General features: G+C 39.1%; 1 protein-coding gene across 4 annotated transcripts in view; it reads left to right on the top strand.

Annotated features, from left to right (window-relative positions):
* Nucleotides 1-22,226, top strand: part of TMEM117 (transmembrane protein 117) — a 218,502-nt gene that overhangs the window by 174,945 nt on the left and 21,331 nt on the right. For 3 of the 4 annotated variants that reach the window (XM_071733565.1, XM_071733564.1, XM_071733566.1), the window contains exon 6: nt 4,602-4,761. In XM_071733565.1, the coding sequence (XP_071589666.1) occupies nt 4,602-4,761 (160 nt within the window). Of the gene's footprint in view, nt 1-4,601; nt 4,762-12,823; nt 12,876-22,226 lie in introns of all 4 variants that reach the window. The other variant, XM_071733568.1, reaches the window with a different exon arrangement.

Genomic DNA, 22,226 nt, shown 5'->3' with positions numbered 1-22,226 from the left:
TGAAAACTCCCATATGGCAGACAGTCTGCACACTTAGTTATGTAGGCTCAACTGTGATGTTCTTTGCCATTCTCTTTGAAAAAAAGTTCCCAAATTGATGGCTTCTGATGTGAGAAGGTCTTTATTTCTTTCTAGTTATGGGTCTAGAAAATTATTGATTTATCTGAATGAAGTTACACATTCCAAAATCAAAAACTTCATTGCCACTCATGGGAATAAGTGTCTTTTTCTCTTCTGCACAGACAAATTTGGGCTCATCCCATTCATAACGAACTTGCAATTCATAAACTCAGGATTTTGCAGGTACAAGACAAAGGGAGAAGAGTTACGGGCTGCTCAGCCAGGGCAAGGAAACATCTGCTGGGAAAAGATCCTGGCAAAGAATCCTTCAAAAAAATGTAGGTCCTCGCAGAACTGGATCGATTTCTTCAGGAAGAGGTTTTTTAGGAAATCCCAGCCTATCAATAATTTGGAGTGGATGAAGGCACGTAGCCCTGGCACAGTATTGTCTGCTGAAATAGGGCACTTCTTACCCAAATGCACGGTACTCTAATTTTGTTTTCTAGGGTTTGTCTTGACTTCAACTGGCCCTACTTTGCTTCTGGTACTTTTCCTTGCTGTGATGGAATTAGTGCATTAGTTTTGTGTCTTTGGTATTTATGGCCAGGTTATTTTTTTTCATTACACTTTGTTTATGGACTGATATTCCCCAGCAACAGCAGGGAATATGCAGCACTGCCTACAGTGCAGGTCAGTACCTGGCTACTGGACTGCCCCAAATCAAAGATGCTCTGTTTTCTAAGAATATCAGTCAAACATGTTAATCCACCAGGGTCTGCATTATGCTGCAGTGACAACTTTATTCTAGTCACATAATTATGACCTCCACTGAAGATACATATGTGACCAGCATCTCAGACTTTGTGAACTTCAAGAGAGTTAAGCTATGGGTGACATCTGTGATTAGAGTGTGTGACTGGTGTCATAACACACCAGCTCTGAATTTCCCTGCCTCTAAGTGCAACCTCATCGAGGTTGGGATATCCAGACTTAAGATGATGTTGGCTGCTTTCTTGAACACTAGGATGGAAGTATGGAGACATTTTAGGTGAAGTAATATCAAGGTTTTGGCATAGTCTGTTGAAGATTGCCCACTCCATGTGAATTCTGTACTTGCTATTGATTGTACTCACGTTGAAAAAAATGAATTGTCACAATCATGTTTCTCTGACAGAAATAGCATTTCTCCATGATGGAGACTGCAAGGTTGGGGTTCTGACCCTGTCTGCATGAGGGATTATCTTAAGCCATAGCCAGTGACAAAATCTTGCTCTCGCCTCTGGCCACTATTGTCCAAAACCTCTTCGAGTGTATCATGTGCAGGGTGATAGATGCTAAGTGGTCGGTCAGCTTGGTCAAAGCTTATGGTCAAGAAACACTGGTGTTTCACGAAGGTGCAGAAGGCAGACATCAGGTTTTGACCTTGCTAAGTGTATGAGTACAAATTAATGTGTTGGCAAATGAGGGCAGCCCTGTGGATTCGGTTTGGCATGAGTGACTTGGTTTGGCCAAGACCAAACTCAGTCCTAGCTATCAAAGATGATATACAGTCTAAAAAGATTACCTGCTTCTTCAGTGATTCCTGGCAGTAAAAAATTCCTCTCTTCAAGCTTTTCTTCAGTTCACTGTAGAACTAAGGGGTTATCATCACTGGTATGATAAGCACACTACTGACTTTTCCAGACCTACCTGATAATTTTAACTTCTCAGTGTGCAATTGGCCCGGACAGTGTTTTTTGCAGATATATTTTATTTTTATCCTTCATAGCAACTTTGTGTCTTGAAGATTATGGGCTAGGTTGTAAAATGTATGTTATTGTAGCTGAACAGGTGCCCAGGGCACATAATTGTTCAATACAGCAAGGTAGAATTAGAAAAGAAATATAAAAGTGTATTTCCTCTGTGAAAATAAGTTGCATTTCTTAATATCTGGTACTGAGAAGAGTCAATCCTCTCTCATCTTTCCCCTCATAGCCCTTCTATAAGCTAGAGGGAGATGTCCTGCCAGCAATGTTGTGAATAGTTTGATGGCAGAGCTTCCTCTCAGAAATGAGCATTGCAGAATAAAGGACAAACTACAGCAGCCTAAATAATGCAGGATAGATCACATAGGTTCATCTGATACCACTTCTGTCAATCTAAATGAATTCCTCAGCTTCTTCTAATTCCCAGGAGAGTGGGGTAATGCTGTACTGTCACGAGAAGTAAACTGAACTCTAACCTAGATAACGTTAGTTTATAATAACTCCAAAATAATGCATTGAATATTTTGCTGTGTCACGGTATCATAGGTCAAAAATACAACTGAGTGCTAATTATGCTGTTTAATGCAATAATTTAAAACAATATTTCTAACCTCAGTATTGGTTTCATATTTTCTTATTCTATTAGCAGCCCACTTTCTGCTCCCTTCCCTTCCTATTTGACATTTCAGAATGAATAACGAAGCAGTTTTTTAAGTGCATATGCATTTCCTCAAGGAAATCAGGGCTTGAGCACACAAATTGGTCTTTGCATGCATGCCAATGAAGGATGCATAAAAATGTCTGCCTTTGCTTGCACACATGCCAAATTCTGACCTTCCATGCTTTGAACTCTTGCTCCAAAATTCAAATGCATAATTCAAGAGGACAGAGGCAGAATATTGTTGAGCATAACTTCTGGGTACATGGTTCCCATGGCAAACTACACAGACTTAAATTACAGTTCTAAACTGTCTGTACACCTGGGGCTGTGGGCTCCTCAGAAAGAGGACAAGGAAAATCAGTGTGCCCAGTGGCCAGGGCAGCCTACACTGGCTGGCAGACAAGCACAGACTGCTGTATTTTTTCTGAAGAACTTACCAGCTAAAGTGAGAACATTTACAAGTGAATTTCAGGGATGAAGGTGAAATAGGTGGGGAAAACCCCCTCAGTAGGTCTCAAGAGACTCTATGCATGAGAGAAGTACAGTAATGAATTGCCTTTCCTAAGTCTACCATGCTGGCTTTGTGCCAAAGTGGGGCACTGAAAGGTTCAGGTACTGAAAGGTGAGATGGTAGTAAAGCAAATGTTTTGGGAATAAGCAGGCTTGACTATTGCTTAGGTCTAATTAAGTCTAATAAGACTCATTCATTTCTTTCTGACCCAGATGCTGGTAATACATTCAAGGGATAGGGATATTGTTATGGTGCCAACCACAATGTTATGTAGAATACAACTGAATTCATGTATTAGGAATAAAAATAAATGCTCAAATGTAAAAGTGGTAGCAATCAAGTAATTTTGTGTCTCATTATATTGTGAAGAAGTGCAACCCATGCCACAGAATAATGCTTAGGAGTCCAAATGTGTACACTCCTGTTTATGTGCATATTTGTTTTGCCTTCCTACAGAGCCAGAGCCAAAGCTGATGTATGAAAAAAGGAACCTACCAACTGGTAGCCTGTCACTACCGGTGTGCAGATTTTTCTTTTACTCTTCTGAACATTTGCCCCATTTGGAAGTGTCATGGGAAATATTCTTCACTGTTTTGCAGCCCCTGGTAGCTGAAAATAATGAGACTTTATTGCTGTATAAAAAAACTCCACCCTGTCACAATTATTTAGCAGCGTGTGTGCATCCTGATGTTGATATGTCACTATTATAGCACAGATTTACTGACAGCTATAGCTACCAGGAGAAGCTTTGTTTCTCCTCAAATCACCAGCTAAATTTGCCCACTTCCATGGAATCAGGAATTCAATCAGTCATTGCTGCCAACTCAACAATATCACCAAAGTGAGGCTGGAAATTATTATGCAGATCTGTTTTAGGGGGATAGCTTAGAATGGTGTTTTCTTAATACCATATTGCAAAATTGTATGAATTAGGCAAACGTGTGTTCTGGAATTCTCATAGCATTCATATGGAGGCTCTGCTACTTCTGTAAGTCACTCGTTGTTGACTTCTCAGAAATGCCATAAGGTATGTTGAAAACTTGTACAAAGAACTTAAAAGACAAAAAGCAAAATGTTTCTACAAGCCCCAGAATTTATTAAAAATTAATTTAGCAAAATGAAAATTTCTTTCACGCAGATGTGCTTCTATCAAAAATTAGACTTCACAGTTAGCGTCCTGTGGCTCCTACAGCTGACAGAAGACTTTTCAAAGATTCTAATGTCTTTGGTGCCTTAGAAAATGTTTTCTAAAATATTGTACATTTGAATTTGGCCTGGATCGTATGGTCCTAGATACATTATTGTAGTTTATTTCTTTCCAATTCCACTTAATTGATTTGCATCTTTAGTGAAAAATATGGAATGAAAAACAAGAGTGATACACCTCAACCTAATTTTGCAACATGTTCAGTACTAGCTACTAAATGTCTTTTTATGAAGGATGCAGCTGACTGCTTTCCTATTTTGAATTAAATGATTTGTTTGTACACTTAATTTTCTTCATTCTCTTTTCATCAGGGGGAAAGTACTGATAAAGCACTAGTTAGAAGACAGATAAAATAGAATGATGCATCTTCATTATTATCATATTGTCTCTGAATTAATTTTTTTTTTTCTGTTACAGGACAGTTCTGTTTACTCTGACCTCCGTAGTTGTGCTTGTCATCACTACTGACTGGATCAGCTGGGACAAGCTGAATCGTGGATTTCTGCCAAGTGATGAGGTCTCAAGAGCCTTCTTGGCTTCTTTCATCTTGGTGTTTGACCTTCTTATTGTCATGCAGGTACACTTTCCTAATGTTTCATTCACGCTGCTGAGGCTGCCTAGTCACTCTATTTCCTCCGGAGCAAATGGTGTTTAGCTAAAAGTACATAAAGGTTTAGTCTGCAGTTGCTATTACAGAGACATTTTATAACAGCATTCTTGGTGACTTTTTGCAAAAAGCCTGCTGGTCTTTTATTTATTTTATTTATGTGAAAACGTTGCTGATTTCCCTTCTTAGACTACTAGGGAAGAACCACATGACTTTCCGAATTAGAAGGTGTTTTCTGCAAAAAAGCAGTGGAAGGGAGTTATTTTATAATTCAAAGCTTCTGTTAGGAAGATGAGAGAAATTCAGTCAAACAGCGAAGAAATATTTCAAGCATTTAAAATATTGAGCATACTCATAATATAGCATTTTAATAGGTGAAAATTAGTATTTGCTATTAAGATTCCACTTCCACATGAAGATCTCCACTTTGATGACAGCTCCTTGTACTGCAACGTCTTCTGCCAGCTAAGTTAACCGGGGAGATGATTCCCTGTTGTCTGCCTGATGTCTCCTCCTTTGAATCTGTGAAGAATGGAATCTGGGTCACAAATATGTGGCCAAAAACCTCCTTCATGTGATGCTCTACTGAACCCTTTGCATTTGTCTGTGATTCAGGCCTTATGTGAATAACTTGCCTGTGCTCTGTGAAGAATTAGGTCATTTGGGCTGAGGCAAGGAAAAGGAGCATCAAAGGCCTGAGTGGCTTTAGCTGTTAGTCCTAGACATGTTATATTGTTGAGCTGAAGTTTAGCAAACAATTTTAAAACTCCTTTCTCTTCCATATATTGCCAGCTAACTCTGCTGGCGAAGACTATTCCCGAGACACTCAGTTCCCTTTAACAAGTTAACTATTGCTTGAGGAGTTATCATAGAAGTGACACTATATATATGTGTCACTATAAGTGACAATATAGTGGTGACACTTAGAATTTATCATTGCTGCACTAGGACATTAAAGCTGCATAAAGTCCCATAGTTGAGTTTTATTTTTGCACTGTCCACCACTGTTCAATGCTTGCTACTGTTCAGGGTAAGAACAAGGAGGAGAAAAAATGGAACACCATTTTTCTAGTAAGGTTTCTCTTGCTTTATTTTTACCCCCTTTGCATTTTACATTTTGTTTACTGTTTCAAAAACGTTCAAGAGAATGCATAATAAATTATTGCACTTCACAGGGCTGTAATGAAAGTGTGAATGAAAATACATGACATATCAAGCTATACTGAATTTAGTATTATCTGCAGGGCAGAGAAACAGAGTTGTCTTTATACCAAATGTTAAATCCTCCTTTCAACTTTGAAAAATGAAGTTCCCATATTTGGCCTTGGAGTTGGTGAATATAGGGAAGAATTTTATTTGAAAAAGCCTGGGTGGCCCAAGTACTGTTTCAAATTTTTACAACACAAAGCAAGAGGCTCTTTTGAACTACACTATGACTGATGTTTGTATGATGGAGTAATTTATTTATTTAAAGTTATTTGGATGGTGCAACTAAATTGGCATGTTATATTTACAGTTTAGTTCTAGCATCATTGCATTGCAACTGCAGTAAAGTCAAGCTGAGACACCAAATGCTGTAGAATTACGTTTCTAGAAATTCTTTTTAGTACTGTTGTCTTTTTTTCCTAAATTAACAAGATCTAACAACAAATTGGTAAAACTAAAAAAAAACCAAAAAAACATGCTTGGTATTAAACAATTTCTGTTTTAGGCTGTTACTACCTAAAAGCACAGATGAAGGCTCATCTAAATTTTGAAATTTTGAGTACAGGCATTTTCTGTCCTTCTGAATGTCAGGATTAGTACTAAGTTAAGGAAGAAGAAAAAAAAGCAACTGAGTTTGAAAACCCATTCTCAATGCTGGGAAAAATAATCACAGAATTGTAGGACAGCTTTGCCGCTATATTATTCTTATTATTCACTGTTAATATTCTTCATTATTAATAGTAATAATAATATTTTCCATTTAGTTAAGCCCTATGTAGTGTACAAATAAGAAATAAATGACTGAGCAGTCCTTGCCCTGAAGAGCTGCCTTTCTTCAATTAGACATAACCCAGATTGACATGTGAAGAGGAAAATATGGACAGCTGAACCTTATACACTTATACATGAGTGATGCTGAAGGTTATGTGCACTTTTTAGCTTTGGTTTCCATCCTACAACAAACCCTGGCTGTGTCCCGGCCCCACTCTCCTTGTAGTGTGCAAAGGGTTGAGTGATTCACTAAAAAATCAGGGAACAGATCAAGGGAAAAAGCACAGATGAGAGACAGAGCAGAAGACAGAGACCTGTATCTGAAATGTAAATCTGAAAGTTTTGACTGCTTACGTGCTTAATCTGAGTAAAGAGATCATGGAGAAGGTTACAGGACTACAACAGGACCCCATGGATAGTGTGTCAGGCTTCTGGCTCAAGCTGTGTTCCTCCCTCTTCTGCCAACCTCACTATGACACACTTCACATCCACCCTCCTTGGAGTAAGACAAAGAAACCTCAAGTGCCTATTTTAGATGGCTGTTCTGGGTATATTTCCATCTGACTTTAAGCACTCTGCCCTTGTATTCAACAGTGAGATTGAGATAGAGTTAGGATGCTTTAAAATATCTACAGTAGAATGACATGCAGCAGGCCCTAGGGGTCCATGTTTAACTCCGTGGAGAATAAAGACAAGATAAGAAAACCATCTGCAGGGATCCTGCTCAGCTATTTCCACACCTGGTCAGTGGGCCAAAGGAGCATTCTCTGCTAGTGTTTTATCAATGAGAGTTTTTTAGAGCCTGTCTGACTCTTGCAGGCAGGGTGATTGATCTCCAGTTCTCCAACTGCTTCCTGGCCATGGGTTGAAAAGGATTTAAGTGTCACTTGGTCGAGGACAGAGTGTCAGAGACAGTGCCCATTTCAGGCTGTTTGCAAGGGAGCCCAGAGGTTTCTATTCCAGTCCTGGCTGTCAAGACATTTTTTCCAATATAAATACAAACTAATTTTTTGTAAAATAGAAAATGCAAACTTTCTTTCTGAAAAAGAAAAAACCAAATTCAGTCCAATACAGGTGAGCATTAGTTGATTTTATAAGATATGTGCTTACTGATAGTAAGAAAGTAAAAATCTGCATGTTTGGTATTTTTATCCACAATTATGCAAGGGATGAAGATTGTAATTTTCACTATGTATACATATTTTGTATTGTATGTGTACATACAAGGGTAAGAGTGTCTGAAAAGTATCCTGGTGGGAGTACTGGTGGGCAGCCAGCTGAACATGGGCCAGCAGTGTGGCCAAGTGGGCAAGAAGACCAATAGCATCCTGGCCTGTATCAAAACCAATGTGTAAAGCAGGAGTAGGGGAGTGATTGTGGCCCTGTACTCAGCCCTGGTGAGGCCACAGCTTGAGCATTTTCAGTGCCTCGTGCCACATTGAGGTCCTGGAGTGTGTCCAGAGAAGAGCTACGAGGCTTGAGGGGTTTGGAGGGAATGTGATATGAGGAGCAACTGAGGGAAGTGGGGTTATTTAGTCTGAAGAAGAGAAAGATCAGGGGCAGCTGCCTGAAAGGAGGTTGTAGAGAGGCCAGTGTTAGTCTCTTCTCCCAGTAGGGAGCAATAGGAAGAGAGAAATGGGTTTAGGTTGTGCCAGGGGAGGTTTAGGTTAGATATTAGGAAAACATTCTTTACTGAAAAAGCGATGAGGATTTGGAATGGGTTGCCCAGGGAGGTGGTGGCAGCATTTTGCTGTGGCACTTCAGGATTTGTTTTAGTGGTTGTGGTAGTTGTATTATGGTTGGACTCAATGATCTTGAATCAACCTTAATGATTCTATGACTCTGTGATGTGTATATTTCTGGCATCTATAGCATTCCTTGCTGTACATGGGAATCACTGTAATTTTTAGCCTTAGTTTCAAACTGAGTGGAAGACAACACTTAGGATAGCTGGATATATAGTGATGCTATCATGTACTAATGGTATTAATGTAACTTTTTTACTACTTTAAAGAAAAATCCACATATTTAAATACCTTTCCTGAGGATGAATTAGGAAAATTGTTAGTTAAATTTGTTACTTTGTTAAATTGTTAATTACAATTGTTAATTGTAAATTATTTTTTATATAATTTATATATTTTATTTATTTATATTTATTATTTATATATATTTTATATATATATAAATATAAATATATATATAAATATAAATACAAATATAAATACATATATTATATAATATATATTATTATTTATATATATTTTATTTATTTATATTTATATATTTATTTATTTAATTTATTTATATTTTTACATATATATATTTATATTTATATATATAAAGCGCCTATCACCATATTGATAAACATTTTTTGGAACCACTCTGACAGCAGAGGTAAGAACAGAACAGAATAAAAAATTAGACTATAATCTCACATTTGGAATACCTCTATGGGAGCAAGTAGACAGTAACTTGTGCATTAGTCTATTTATTGCTCATTTCTGGGGTCTGCTATCGGTGTTTTTTGGTTTGGGTTTGGGTTTTTTTTTTTTTTTGTGTCTTGTTCTTAGTGACTTTGCTAATGGTTAGAGGCCTGTGGTGACAGGATTATTAAACTTATAAAAAATATAAACACATATTAAACTAATATGTGTCCAGGGAAGATGATTTTTTTAATCTCTGTAGCATCGTTTGTGAGCACTTACAGGTTTCCCCAAACTTCTGAAAGACCATGGAGTATTTGAGCATCACAGGGGAGCTGCACACCAGAGCTACCTTGCTGAGCACTTTGCAAGCCCCATGGTGTAGATTCTTGTACCTCTTACTGCAACTGGCTTACTGCAACTTTTTATCTGACAGTACAATCAGGTACAATGTCTGAGTGATTTAAAAGCTACCTGAAAATATTATTTGATTCCAAAAGGAAAAATTTATTCTTCAATAAACTGCAGAAGTTCTGTAGCAGCTGAATGGAATAAAGAGAGGCCAGGAAGTGCTTCTGTCTAAGATTCTTAGGGAAAGCTCTGGGATGTGAATCTTTAACCAAACTAGCAAAATAATCCTATTAATACCAAGTGACAATACTCATTTAAACAAAGACAATAGAATTGTGTCCATCTGGTAACTAGAAGGAAATGAAGGTCGAGAGTTAGATAATTAACAACATTTCTTATGACTAGTGCTGGACCTCTGCCTACATAGGTATTAGGATATCAGCAGACAGATTTTTTTTTTTATATATATAATAAACATTTTTCATAAGTATTTTTCACAGTATAGTTCTTTGTAAATTGTTTTAACATGTAAGTGTTTTAACACATAATGGATGGCCTGTCACTTCTTTTTGGTGGTGTTGTTTTCTGCACATTGCCTGCTCTTCTGTCTTTGGTAGAGTTTTAATAAGATAATTAGAAGGTTAAGAGATTGAAGAAAATCTGTATTTAGGCTGTCCTGTGTTTTTTGCTTTAGTTCTTTGAAATTCCCCGAGGGGGAAAAAAAAGAAAAAAAAAAAAGTGGTTAATTCACCTACTTTTTAATGTTACTAATGGCTTTTATGTGCCATTGTTAAACAGTACCACAGAAACATTATCAGCATAATGGAACAGACTCTGGTCTTGTTAGCAAATACATAAAGTGGGGACAGTTCCATTTAGTTTCAGTTTTACACTGATGGAGAGGCTGTTTTGATTAAAATCTAGTACAATGTGTGAGCATATTGAAAAACACCACCCACAACATAAAGTGCATAGAACTAAGAATTTGCTTCAATAGTTAAAGTGAAAGATGGACTAGAAATTCAGGCTTGTCTACATATAGTGTGTAAAGACTTGATTTTTAGAGGGCTTTTTTGATTGTGTTTTTTGTGTGGTTTTTTTTTTTTTGTTGTTGTTGGTTTTTTTGTTTGGTTGGTTTTTGTATTTTAATCCATTTAACTTTGCAAATGTAATTTGATTTTAACTTTTAACTGGTTTTACACTCAGTAATTTGAAAGAATTTACACATATACAAATAAATGAGAGGAGAATCCTAATTTAAGCTTTAAGGAGAATATATGGATAGTAGTCTTTCTTTTTAAACAGATAAACAATAAATGTTTTTGTGTTGATAGCCAAAGCAGGATATATAAAATAATTTTTCATTCCTGTCAGAGTATGTCCTCTCAGCTGTACATTTGATTCAGAAGACACATAAAATTTTTTTGTTTCTTAACAAGCAACAGCAAAAAATACTGATGTACAGTTTGTTCCTGAGGAAGTTACCAAACACTGAATGAAAATGTCCTTCTAAAAACCTCCCATTCAGCACAATAACTTTTGAAGAAGTGAGCATTTGAATGTCAAGGTACTTTCCATCTACCTTTGCTGGGTTTTGTAACTTCTGAAAACACAGTAATAAATAAAAGTCAAACCCCATGAGAAACATTTGTGTTACTAGAGTCAGCAAAGGACTTCTGCAGTGTGTCTGACATGCAGGATTTCTTTATGTGAGAGGTTACTGTGGGTTTTATATTCAGGTACTACTTGCCCTTCCAAGATGGTTACCTACCCAGCCATGAGGACAGGTGACCAGTGACAAGTTTTTTAGAGGACTCAGGACAGACAAGAATTCACCTTTTATAAACCTGATGGCAGATCCAGCTCCATTACTGGTGTTCCCAGCCACGACCATATGGCAAGGTTCTACAGGCAGGAGCCATGTACCCTGGGCTACTTTTTTCAGCTATTATGTGGAGTGTTTCATTCTGCTGAGAGCACATTGCACTTCATTAGCAGATTTTAGACATGCCTGTCAAACACCATTACCAGAATGGGTAAGCAATTTGAACACACACTTGTACTCAGCTAATTGTGCAATGTTTGCTGAAGAACCCTACTGTGAGCGTTGGCTCTGTGATACTTTACCTCCCATAGCCTGAAGATCTCTAAAGGAGAAGGGGACAAGTTCAAGTGAGGTCACTTTGGGAGAAACCCTTCTTTCTTTTCTTTCCTGAACTGTCTGTCGCATAAGAACTTTCACCTCTTCTTTTGTTCTGTCTGCATCCTTATCCTTCTATGTATCAGGAAGATTTTGCTTATCTTCACTGATATAAAACATTCAAAAATAATCCTGAAATGTAAAAGTGAATTGGAAGGACTAGAGGGGAACAGTTCTTGATCTAGAGCTTGGTTTGATTTATGCTTGCTATGAATCCAAGTGACAGAGTGAGTACATTCCTAATCATGGTTTAACCAACAAGATGCTAATGTTTATAATGCATTATTGGCACCCTGGCATTTCTTTCTAGGTCTTTCTTGTCCACCCTAAAATGATCCCTTTTTCTTGAGTCTGTCTTCACAGCTTCTACTCATGGATTTGTAACTGCATTGAATTTCTCAGTCCCAAAGTTCTTTGGTTTATTTCCCTGAGAATCATTGGCTTGAGGGGTATCAAATGTTTCTGCTTTTTATTTTGAACACAGAACTGTAGCTGTCCTCATCTCCACTTTTGTCTGTCCCACCAGACATCTGTTTTTTTCTTAGCTTTCCTCTCTCTTCTGTCTGTGACTGTTATCAAGGGAGTAGGTTATTTCCTCACTCCTGTGTACTGGGAGGAACAAGTTAGTGTGCTTCTGGAAATGCCTTATTTGACAGCTCCAGAACAAGCAGCTAGAGATGGTGTCAGTGTCCCACATTGTCCCTGTCACAGCCCTGGCAGGGAAGTGAGGTTCTGCAGAACAGCTGTGTGGACCCTCCACATCTCCGTCATGGTGGTGTTTTCTGTGGACAAGGGAAAGAGCATGGAAATGTACTGTATGTGTAGGTCAGAGAATAAAATAATGCATCTGAAATCCACTGCTTTTATTTTGTAAAGAAACAGCTTTAGGTTTGATGGAAGTATTTCTGTTTATGTGAAAGGATGATGAGGGGAGAAAAGTGCATCATTGTTATGTGTGATTGAAACTCAAAAGTTTTTGTTAGAATATTTTCAAGATACACCTGAATGTATATATTATTTTTGAAAATCCCTGAAACATTCCTTTGTAAAGTACAGTTTATTTCTTCAACTCTTTCAGTTACTTTGGGACTAGGAAAATTACAAGCAAAATTATTTTCCCCTGAGAAAAGGTTGGTGTTGCACATTATATACACTACATTTTAATGACTAGTCTGGTTTATACTGCAGTGTGTTCATTCTGTGCTTGCCTAGTTTGATTTGCTGTACCACTATTGTATGGTGTGGATTTTGTCTAACAAGACATGTGAAGCACAGTATTTTTAAGTACATTTCGTCCTTCACACTGGTTGCAGATGCTTAAATCTTACTTGGATGCATTATATTTGTCTCAGGCAATACAGACTCCAGGGTTTGCTTCAGCTGCTGTAACTTGGTGTATTTGTGCTGACCTGAAGCCTCTTGTGCCAATTTATACTGGCTGAGGGCTGGGCCCTTTTTTTTAGCTATGTGACTCAATTCCTCATTTGCTGAAAAGGAACAACTGTAGTTCTTTGCTTTCACTGGTTGTCTGATTGTGTGCTTAGCCCCTAAGGTGCTCAGGGAAGGATGCTGTCTGAATTGGTTGGGCTTCTAGCATAATAAGGCATCAGTCCCAGCTGGAGTCTCTTGGCTCTGAGATGACTACACACAAAAGGAATTAGCTGAAAAAGCTGCTCATTTGTCACACTCTTCCATTTTAACCCTGACAGTAGGTACGTGCCACATGTGTGACACTGAGACCCTTCTTTTGCAGGGGAGGTATTTGCCTGATATAACAAAGTATAACAAAGTTTTCCAAAAGCAGACGTAGCATTTTCACACACTGCCCACTGAAACCACCATACCCAGCACAAGTGCACAAAACCTGTGGAATTCTAGGTATAAGAAAAGCTGGAAATTGTTTGCAAGTGTTTGATATTTTTATCCTCAGTTCCAAGGAGAACTTTTCACAGATTCTGCTATAATCAGTCTGTGATAGGATTTATTGTTATAGGGTGTATGCCTGATGAGTGCTGCATTGCTTAAGATTATATTGCAGTGATATATGTTGATACAACAGTAATGATGACATTCAGATAATTGCAACTCTCCACAGCAATTCTCTGGTATATATTATTTGATTGTAGAAATTTGTTTTGAAATGAGTGTTGTTACACAGGTTTTATCTAAAAGTGAAAAATCTGAGATGAGATTGAATCTGGTTCACTTGTTTTCTAAGAGACAGAATTGCATGCAATTCATAAATGCAGCCATGTGAGTTAAAGGAAAAAAAAAAAGATAAACCTTAGTTTGCCATCACTAGATAAAGTGTTGCCTTAAGACAAATTTTATGCCTATCTATATCTTACCTTTAGCTACATGGCACACTGAACTCACAGGACCTAGTGACAGGTTGTACTTGGGCATAGAGATCCACCTAACAACAATACTGAGTTCAAATAAGTAGAAGGAGCAAAACCATCTTGGTTGCTCTTAATCAGACCTTAGAGGAACACAGGAACAATATGTCTGATATTGTTGCTCTAACTAACAGCATTATTTCTGCAGAGCTGGTTGAATGACTTTTTATACATCCTTGGAAAGCTTGAAACCTGTTATATGAGACATTAGCAAAACAGACATGCACACTTTTATTGCCTTTGAGTTCTTCTAATGTGCTATAAAGCTGTTGCTTTTCTTTGTATAACAAAAGGAACATATATAGTTAATAACTATATATCAGTATCTTGAGATACTGAGTATATTAGAGATTTTGCATCTTTTAGAGTCAGACTTTATTGAACCCATCAATAAGTAATTCATTGTCATATGTATAGAGGAGGAGAAGGATTCCCTTGTGCTTTTAGTTATTTGAAATTATAGTTGCAATGGTTTCTGATTTTCAACTGACATTTAATGCTCAGCTCTATTTTATTTGGTGTCATGTCCCAGTGGGTTGTAGCTGTTGTGTAAGCATGTCCTTAAGACAACCAGGCTTCTACTTTCTTACAGGTCAGAAGCTAAAAAGTTTCTCTTTTCTGATCATGTTTGCCTCCCTCTTGTGTAGTGTTCATTAGGGATTCCCCAGCATGTCACTGGGGAATCTGCCAGATAGACTGGGGGCCAGCATTGCATGACACAGTGTGAATCTGTGTTCCTCAGTGGAGCAGCAAAGCAAATAAATCAACATGCCTACAGAGTCTCCCAAATAGTCTCAATAGCACATTGTATCTGACTTTGGACTGTACTATGTCTCTGCTGGTCCTCATATAATTAAACTCTTCTCTCTCCCTTCCCCATATCCAGGTGGTATATGCAATATAATTTTTTGTTAAGATTTTTTAGAGCCAACAGGTGCTGGATGTGCATTAATGCACTGTTGCTATTGTTGAAATGCTACAGAGACAAAAAAAATGTTGATCAAACTGGGAAAGTGATATATTTTTCACCTCACTCCCTCAGTAATTGACTGCTGCAGTAACCAGTAATGCTGAGCTTGTCTGATGCCAGAAGAGCACAGTTTCAGGTAGCATGTGATGGGTACAGCTGTCCCTGTATGCATTCATCTCCCACTTCTTTAGCAGGGAGGGCAGCTGCAGGCATGGAAGGGAGGATCCATTATCAACCAATCCGAGGTGAAGCTCTCAGGACCTCTGAACCCAGTTACAGTAGGCACTGGATCCATTTCCCTCTTGGAAAAAGATAGGTGAATGAAAGAGCCACTTCCAGAACTGTCTCTAAGCAAGGCAGCCCATGTCCTCAGGCAGCAGTTGCCAGGGGAAGTTCGAAGCACTCAGAGTGCTGCAAGGGAGAGAGGGGGTCAGGGACCACAGCCACAGCTGCAGCTCCATGCCTGGTCACGTCCAGTTCAGTTCAAAGCAGCAGTCTGCAAGCTCTCTGAAGAAGGACCATGGCAGTAGCCAGCTGGTTCTGCTGGCAGGGTTGCATAGACGCAGGGAGAAAGACTTGGAACTGGTTGATCCCCTCAAATCTTCTACCTCCATCTATCAATGCTGGAGGGTGTGCTGGTGGCACAGAGGTAGGCTCAGAACAAATGTGGATGCTGGTGGTGGAGCCCCACTCCCAGGATGAGATACCAATATTGCTTCAATGACCTAAATCTGGCAAAACTGCTTTTCTACTGCTGCTACCAGCCAAATTTGGCTAACGCCTTCAATGAGCTTTTGTTTTGTCATGGTCAACTGTATTTCCATCTCTTCAACAACTGTAGAAGCCTATGGTGCACTGCATTTCTAAGTGCAGCTATGGTTTGCACCCTCATGAGCATCAGCTATGTGATACAGTCACCCAGGTTACTCCACTGTCACTGGTTTGGTTGATATTGGTCATTTTGGGCTATGGTTTTATTTCATCTCTCAGGAGAGACATTGGAGCTCTTCCCTTCATATCAAAGAAGCTTTGATTTCACTCTGTTAGTTCTCAGTGAGCTCTGCTATGATGTTGTTTCCCACATCGGGTACCACATGAGGAATTAATGATGGAAATTTGTGGCTGGGTAATCCGTTTTGTCACCTATAGATGAAAATGAGAAAGTGGTGTGTATACATCTCTTTCTAATGTATCTCGCCATGGATTTAAGGATATAATCTTACAATCTTATCCTCCTTCTTGTATAGCTCTTTGCTTTTAGTTTCTCTCAGGTGGTCTTTGGGCTTGACTGTATATAGTGTGTGCATTAGATTTATAAAGACTTTTCATTCCACTTCAGAACTGTGTGCCCAAAGTGGAGAAACAAACAATCCTCAACAGCAGCAGTGATCTCATGGTCTATTTACAAGCAGGTGGCAGAAAAAACAAAGTGATGAAGTGGTCTGCTTTACCAGGCAGCCTGAGTTAGAGGAATCCAAAGGGACTGTTGCTGCACCTAAATTCTGTGAGTTTACCTTTTGCTAGCCTCGATTTGGCAGCAGTTTCTGCAGTCTGTGTTTAGGAGAAAGCAGCTCAGACCATCCAGACTGTGCCCTACAGCATTTCTGAAGGCAGCGTGCTCAGTGCTGCACCAGCCACCTGTGGCTGCCGCCTCCCTGGTGAGAACTGCAGCATCTTCTCTTGGCTGCAAGTTGAAGCTTTTTTGTCCTGACCTTAAGTTGTGAAGCAACAGCCACATCTTCTGAATGAATGTTAAATACCCCTGGGGATGCTTCTGGCAGCTGGGCCAAAAAGTTACTGCACTAATCTAAATTATACAAACTCCCACTATTCCTCAAGGTCAGGCTGCAGAGATTTGCGTATCAGGACAAAGTGTTCCAAATACAGAGGAGGAGGGAAGGAAAAACATGACAAAAACAAATCTGATATCAGAAATGAGGAGATGATGATTTTAGATAGATACATAGATACAGTTACATATAAAAAATGGTGTTAAAAATGAAACAGCTCTACTGAGGCTGCAGAGTCATGCTTTCAGAAGTTAGGAGATGCCAGAATTAAGGGCAGTGGTATAAGCTTTTCACCCCTATTGTGTGTATGCAGTAAGACACAACCTTTAATTGTCTAGTCACATTACCAGTTTTCCACAGGGCCTCTGTCTCACTTGCTGCACTAGATGAAGGGTGTCCACTTAATGAGAAGCTATTCAATATTTTGGTTTACCCTTTCTGTGCAGCATGTGGCCTCAGACCCTACTTACTGCACGCTACTGAAACATGGATATGAATATGAAAATCTATTTCCTCGTGGGTTTTTTTGTGACACTCATCACTGTACTTCCTAAGGGCTTTTCAAGCTTTAATATAGTTATCTTCACAGTAACCTTCACAATAGCAGTAATATTGTCCATTATTGTGCACATTTTATACTGAGGCACAAAGAAATTACAGTCAAAACGTCCCTAATTTGAGATGTCTGAAGACATTATTATGAAAATTTATGTTATTACCCATCCTTTAGCTGAACAATTACCTAACTGGGGGAGGAGTGTCTAGCATAGTATTTCATTAGGAGCAGACAGAGCCACATATTTACTTGATGTCATCTTATATATTACTACATCAACAACCCCATTTCCCTTGTAGAATTTGAACAGTTGTAAAAACAATTTCTTTACTAGAACTGTACCATGTATTTAGCTACATAAGAAAGACTTATTGCTTTTTATGCTGATCTTAAAGGAGCACAGGGCTATGCACTACAGGATTCTTGCTGTCCCTATGGATATTTTGTCATCCCTTCCTCTTCTCCCCAGAGGCAATATATTCAGGTCCAAGTCTCATTGCTTTCAATACTAGGCATGGGTATTTTTCACTTGAATAAATCTCAACTTAGGTGGGATGTAGAGGCAGTCTCACAGAAAAATAAAGGCCAACAATTTATAACTGCTTGGGAATAGTTTCATTTTAGAAAGTCACTTATCTCACAGACATGTCATGGCAGTGCTGGCCAAATTCTGGTCCCCCTGGCAGCAGTGAACCCCATAACAAGAGGGAATTGTTTTCACATCTGCTGACTCTTGCATTTAGTCCCTTCCTCCCACACATCTTCCAGGTTCTGCAGCAGATGCAGAGTGCAGGATAACTGCTGGGGTCTATGTCACTGTATATTCCCACCTCACAATCACAAGTTAGATCCACTTTAATGCAGAAGGATCATGTGCTCTTCATAAAACAATGTTTGATTGTGTGACTAAGTAAGAATTATACACACATGGTACAGATAACCTTAGCCTGCTATCTAGTTCATGAGTCTTCACCTTTGAAACCCAGAGACAATTCCCATAATGCAGGACTTTTTGTGTGCATATATCCTTTGGCTTTTACAAAAAATAGCAACCTGAAAGTCAAAAGTCTGGCATATGGATCTGGTGTGTCTTATCAGGGTACTGGAACTGTTAGTTCCCCTACAGGCACACTTCCATGTAAGCAGCCTCTTAATAGTGTGTTTTTTCTTCTGATGAGCCACTTCAGAAGGAGAAGACAAGTACTTTGCCTCTGGGCTTCACATCTGCTTGTTAACAGCAGAGGGTGGTGATAATTGGAGTCATGGTGACTGTTCCAAACTCCAGAGCCAAAGAGACACTTGCACTTTGCGACCATTTCCCCAAATTGGGCATTTTTCTTCCTGTCATTTGCAGATGCTCCCTCTCTGCCCCATTCTGGGACTTCCTCATACCTGTTTCTGTGACACATCCCACTACTTTTATCAAGTTCTAGTCTTAAGTCTTTGAATTACTCAATTATAGCCTCCACATTCAGTGAATCCTAATCATCCACCTCAATACTGCTGTCCAACCCCAAATCTCTCCTTTTCTCCCTTCCCTTTCTCCCCACGTCAGTCACTTTTCCTTAGCCAGTAAGTCCCAACCTCCTGCTCCCATCCCACCACTCTTTGGCACTCGACCCTCTTGTCCTGATTCAAATCTTTCCCCTCCTCCTGCTTCTTCTGTGTAGGCTGTTTTGATTTCCCTATCAAACCTTTCTCTCTCTGCTCTCATTCCCCTTCCCAGCGCGGCCCAGGTGGATTCAGCCTTCACTGAACCATGTGGCTGCACATGGGTATGCCAAGCCTTCTGCTCACCCTCTTGGAAAAGAGCTGGGAGGAAGGGAGGAGAACCAGGGCTTGGGCCACTGCGTCCCCACTGGACTCAGACCCAGAGCCAGGAGCCCTCCCATCTCCCCTCAGCTCCAGGTTCCTGGCTCCATCTGCACTTGGAGTACTTGGGATCAGTAATTAGAGGAAAGTTGGCCCTCTCTCCCTCAGCTTCAGTGTAGGACCAGCTCAGTCCCTGTTTGAGAGCAGCTCAGAGCCCTGCCAGCAGCAGCAGGGGTGTGGGAGGAATGGAGGATGCTCTGTCTCTCTTCTGAGAGTGGCAGTCTCATAGTCTGATGAGCTCTAGGAGCTGAGAAACACTCCAGCATGCTGAGTGATGCACAGTTTGTGAAGATAGATGTTTCTGAACCTTTAGCTAACTTCGTGTAAATATGAAACTTCCTGACTTTTCAAAGGTAACTGAAACTCTTCCAGTTTGGGGCAAATATTCACAGGGAAGCAAAAGGCACATCTCTGACACAGTTACTCCCTTGCTAAACTGTATGTCTCTGCTTCAAAGGATGAGGCATTTCTACAAAGCAAAGCAGCTTTTTTTCTCTTTGGTCTTACTCTCAGAAGTGTTTGAGTGGTGTTAGTTGAAAATGTCAGAACCCTAAAACAGAAACATAGAGCTAAACAGAAGAAAATAGCCTGAGGCAGACACCTGGCATGGGCTGTGTTCAACCCAAACAGTTAAACTGGGAAAAGTTATAAGCAAATGAAATCAGGATGCTGTACACAGGCACACTTGAATGGTATAAGCAACAGTGCTGTGACTTCTGTCTGTTCTGTATGACACCTGCTAAATGGATATTGGGTGCCCTTGTTATATGAATTCCTCCAGTGCCATTTCAATAGCAAAATAATCTCAAAACTGCTCTCTTCTCACAGTATATATAGTCTGTTGCATTTCTTTCTTTTGCACTTATAAAACTACACTCAAGGACTGAGAAGGGTGAAAATCACCAGGCTTCCTCATACGGAGTTTTCTCTCTCTGTGGTTGGTAGGAGTCCAGAAGGAAGAGCAGCCTCTGCCCCCTTCACCTGCTGCATTTCAGATTGACAGAGGTGAGGCTCTTCCCAGCACTACAGGATGTTTTGTTCCACCATCCTCACTCCATTTTTGGCTTCCACTCAGGCAGTGGCTCCAACTTGACACACTGTGTTAGTAGGCAAATTTGCAGGCAAAATCCCTCTTTCCTCCTGGTGATACTCAACCTCACTGCTCAGCCTCATTTTCATATCCATTTTTATAGCAATAGTACTCTTGCTTTTCCTTTACATACTGCTTATAGGTAAGTATAAGTAACTTTGAACACTTAAATAATCTGAACAATAAGGTTTTCAATGCCTATACAGAGCTGGTCAGTAATTTCCAGTGTGTCCGAATACAAATACACACAGTTATGTTGTTTCTTCTATAAAGACTACCTCAGTAAGTATTGCTGAAGGCACTGTCAGGACAATATTATCCATCAAATGCAATTATTTACTCTATCAATTACCAGTATTCTTGGTTTATAAACCACAGATTACAATTGGAAATGCAGAAAGGGAGAGTCATGAAGAATAGCATTTAAAATGCAGATTCCCTTGGAGATGGGATAAATATATCTCTATAGTCACACAGAACCATATCAGCACACAGGCTACGTGGGCCTTTATGCTGTATAAGAAAATTAAAGTTATTAATATTTTTATGGAGAAATTATAGATTTGTATAACATTAAACTCAGAATGAGAACATGAAATCAATTTTGCTCTGTGATCTAGTTCTAAAAGGCAACACGTTCTGGTAGAAATCTTTGCACAGATCCTGCTCATAAAAAGAGAAATTGATAAATCAGATGCATGACTGACTGTATGTCACGGAAATCAATGAAAGCTTTCTGATGTTGTTTTCAGGGAAGTAGAATGTTCTCATTGATGCCAATTAAGTAGTGAGCCTTGAAAAACTATTTTCTGTCAATAAAACCTGCTTCATGGGGCTTTTTTTTTTTTTTTTTTTTTTTGTTAACATAAAGATTTCCATGCTCCTAGTCAGGATTCATAGAAAACAATTAAGTCTTTAGAATCAGGTGTGGATGTGTTTATCAAGAAGGAAATAGTACTGCTTGTTCCTTAAATGATTACAACAAAATATAAAAGAGTGACAAGAGTGATGCTCTGCTCTTATTTTGACTCAGCATTTGAAGCAAGAATTTTCATATCTGACTGCAGGGAAACGCAGAGACTCTGGGAAATGCAGTTAAAATGAGAGTGGGAAAAGCCATGAACATTTGGGGAAGGAGCAGTCAATTCCTAAATGTTTCATGAAACTGTTATTTTGAGGTCTTATTGAAAGGTTTGATCATTTTAAGTAACTTTTAAGGAGTAGTCTATACTTTGATCAACCTTTATAGTGACCAAGATTACAAGAAATGTTACAATGAGCTTTGTGTCCTCAAACCTCACAGCTCCCCCGTGCTGCTACTACAGAACCTTCTTGTCTTCCAACGATGGCCACCTAAGCCATAAGCAAAAAAATTTCTGTCCTGGGTGGTGTTTTTCTATAGCCCAGATCAGGGGAATGTGTTTTTTGTGAATCTCTGATTTGCAGTGGGAAAGCCTATGAGATGGAGCTCTCAGATCCTTTCAGCATCTGCAATGTCTAGCAGGGTCTTTGCCAAAGTACATTAGCAAATCCTATTTTATTAATAACTCAGCTTTTGAAGGTTTGCATTCAGAAATTGCTTTTAGGCCAGACCAGAACATTTGGCCAGCCTCTGCTGTCAGACATGCTGATGCAGACCAATAGCCCAGTAGTCTTTAATTCCTAAATAGTACATTGCTGTAATAATAACCTGTGGTGTAGTTCTAAACAGCTTTCCTTCATTATACCTCTCCATTGCTGATTATAGATACTTTGAAACTGCAGTAATACTTATTATAGTCTGATGTGCTCGTATTTCTTTCAT

This window comes from Heliangelus exortis, chromosome 1, assembly GCF_036169615.1.
Source record: "Heliangelus exortis chromosome 1, bHelExo1.hap1, whole genome shotgun sequence".
Classification (NCBI taxonomy): Eukaryota; Metazoa; Chordata; class Aves; order Apodiformes; family Trochilidae; genus Heliangelus; species Heliangelus exortis.
Note: the sequence above shows the minus strand (reverse complement) of the source record. Positions and strands in the feature narration are given on the sequence as shown.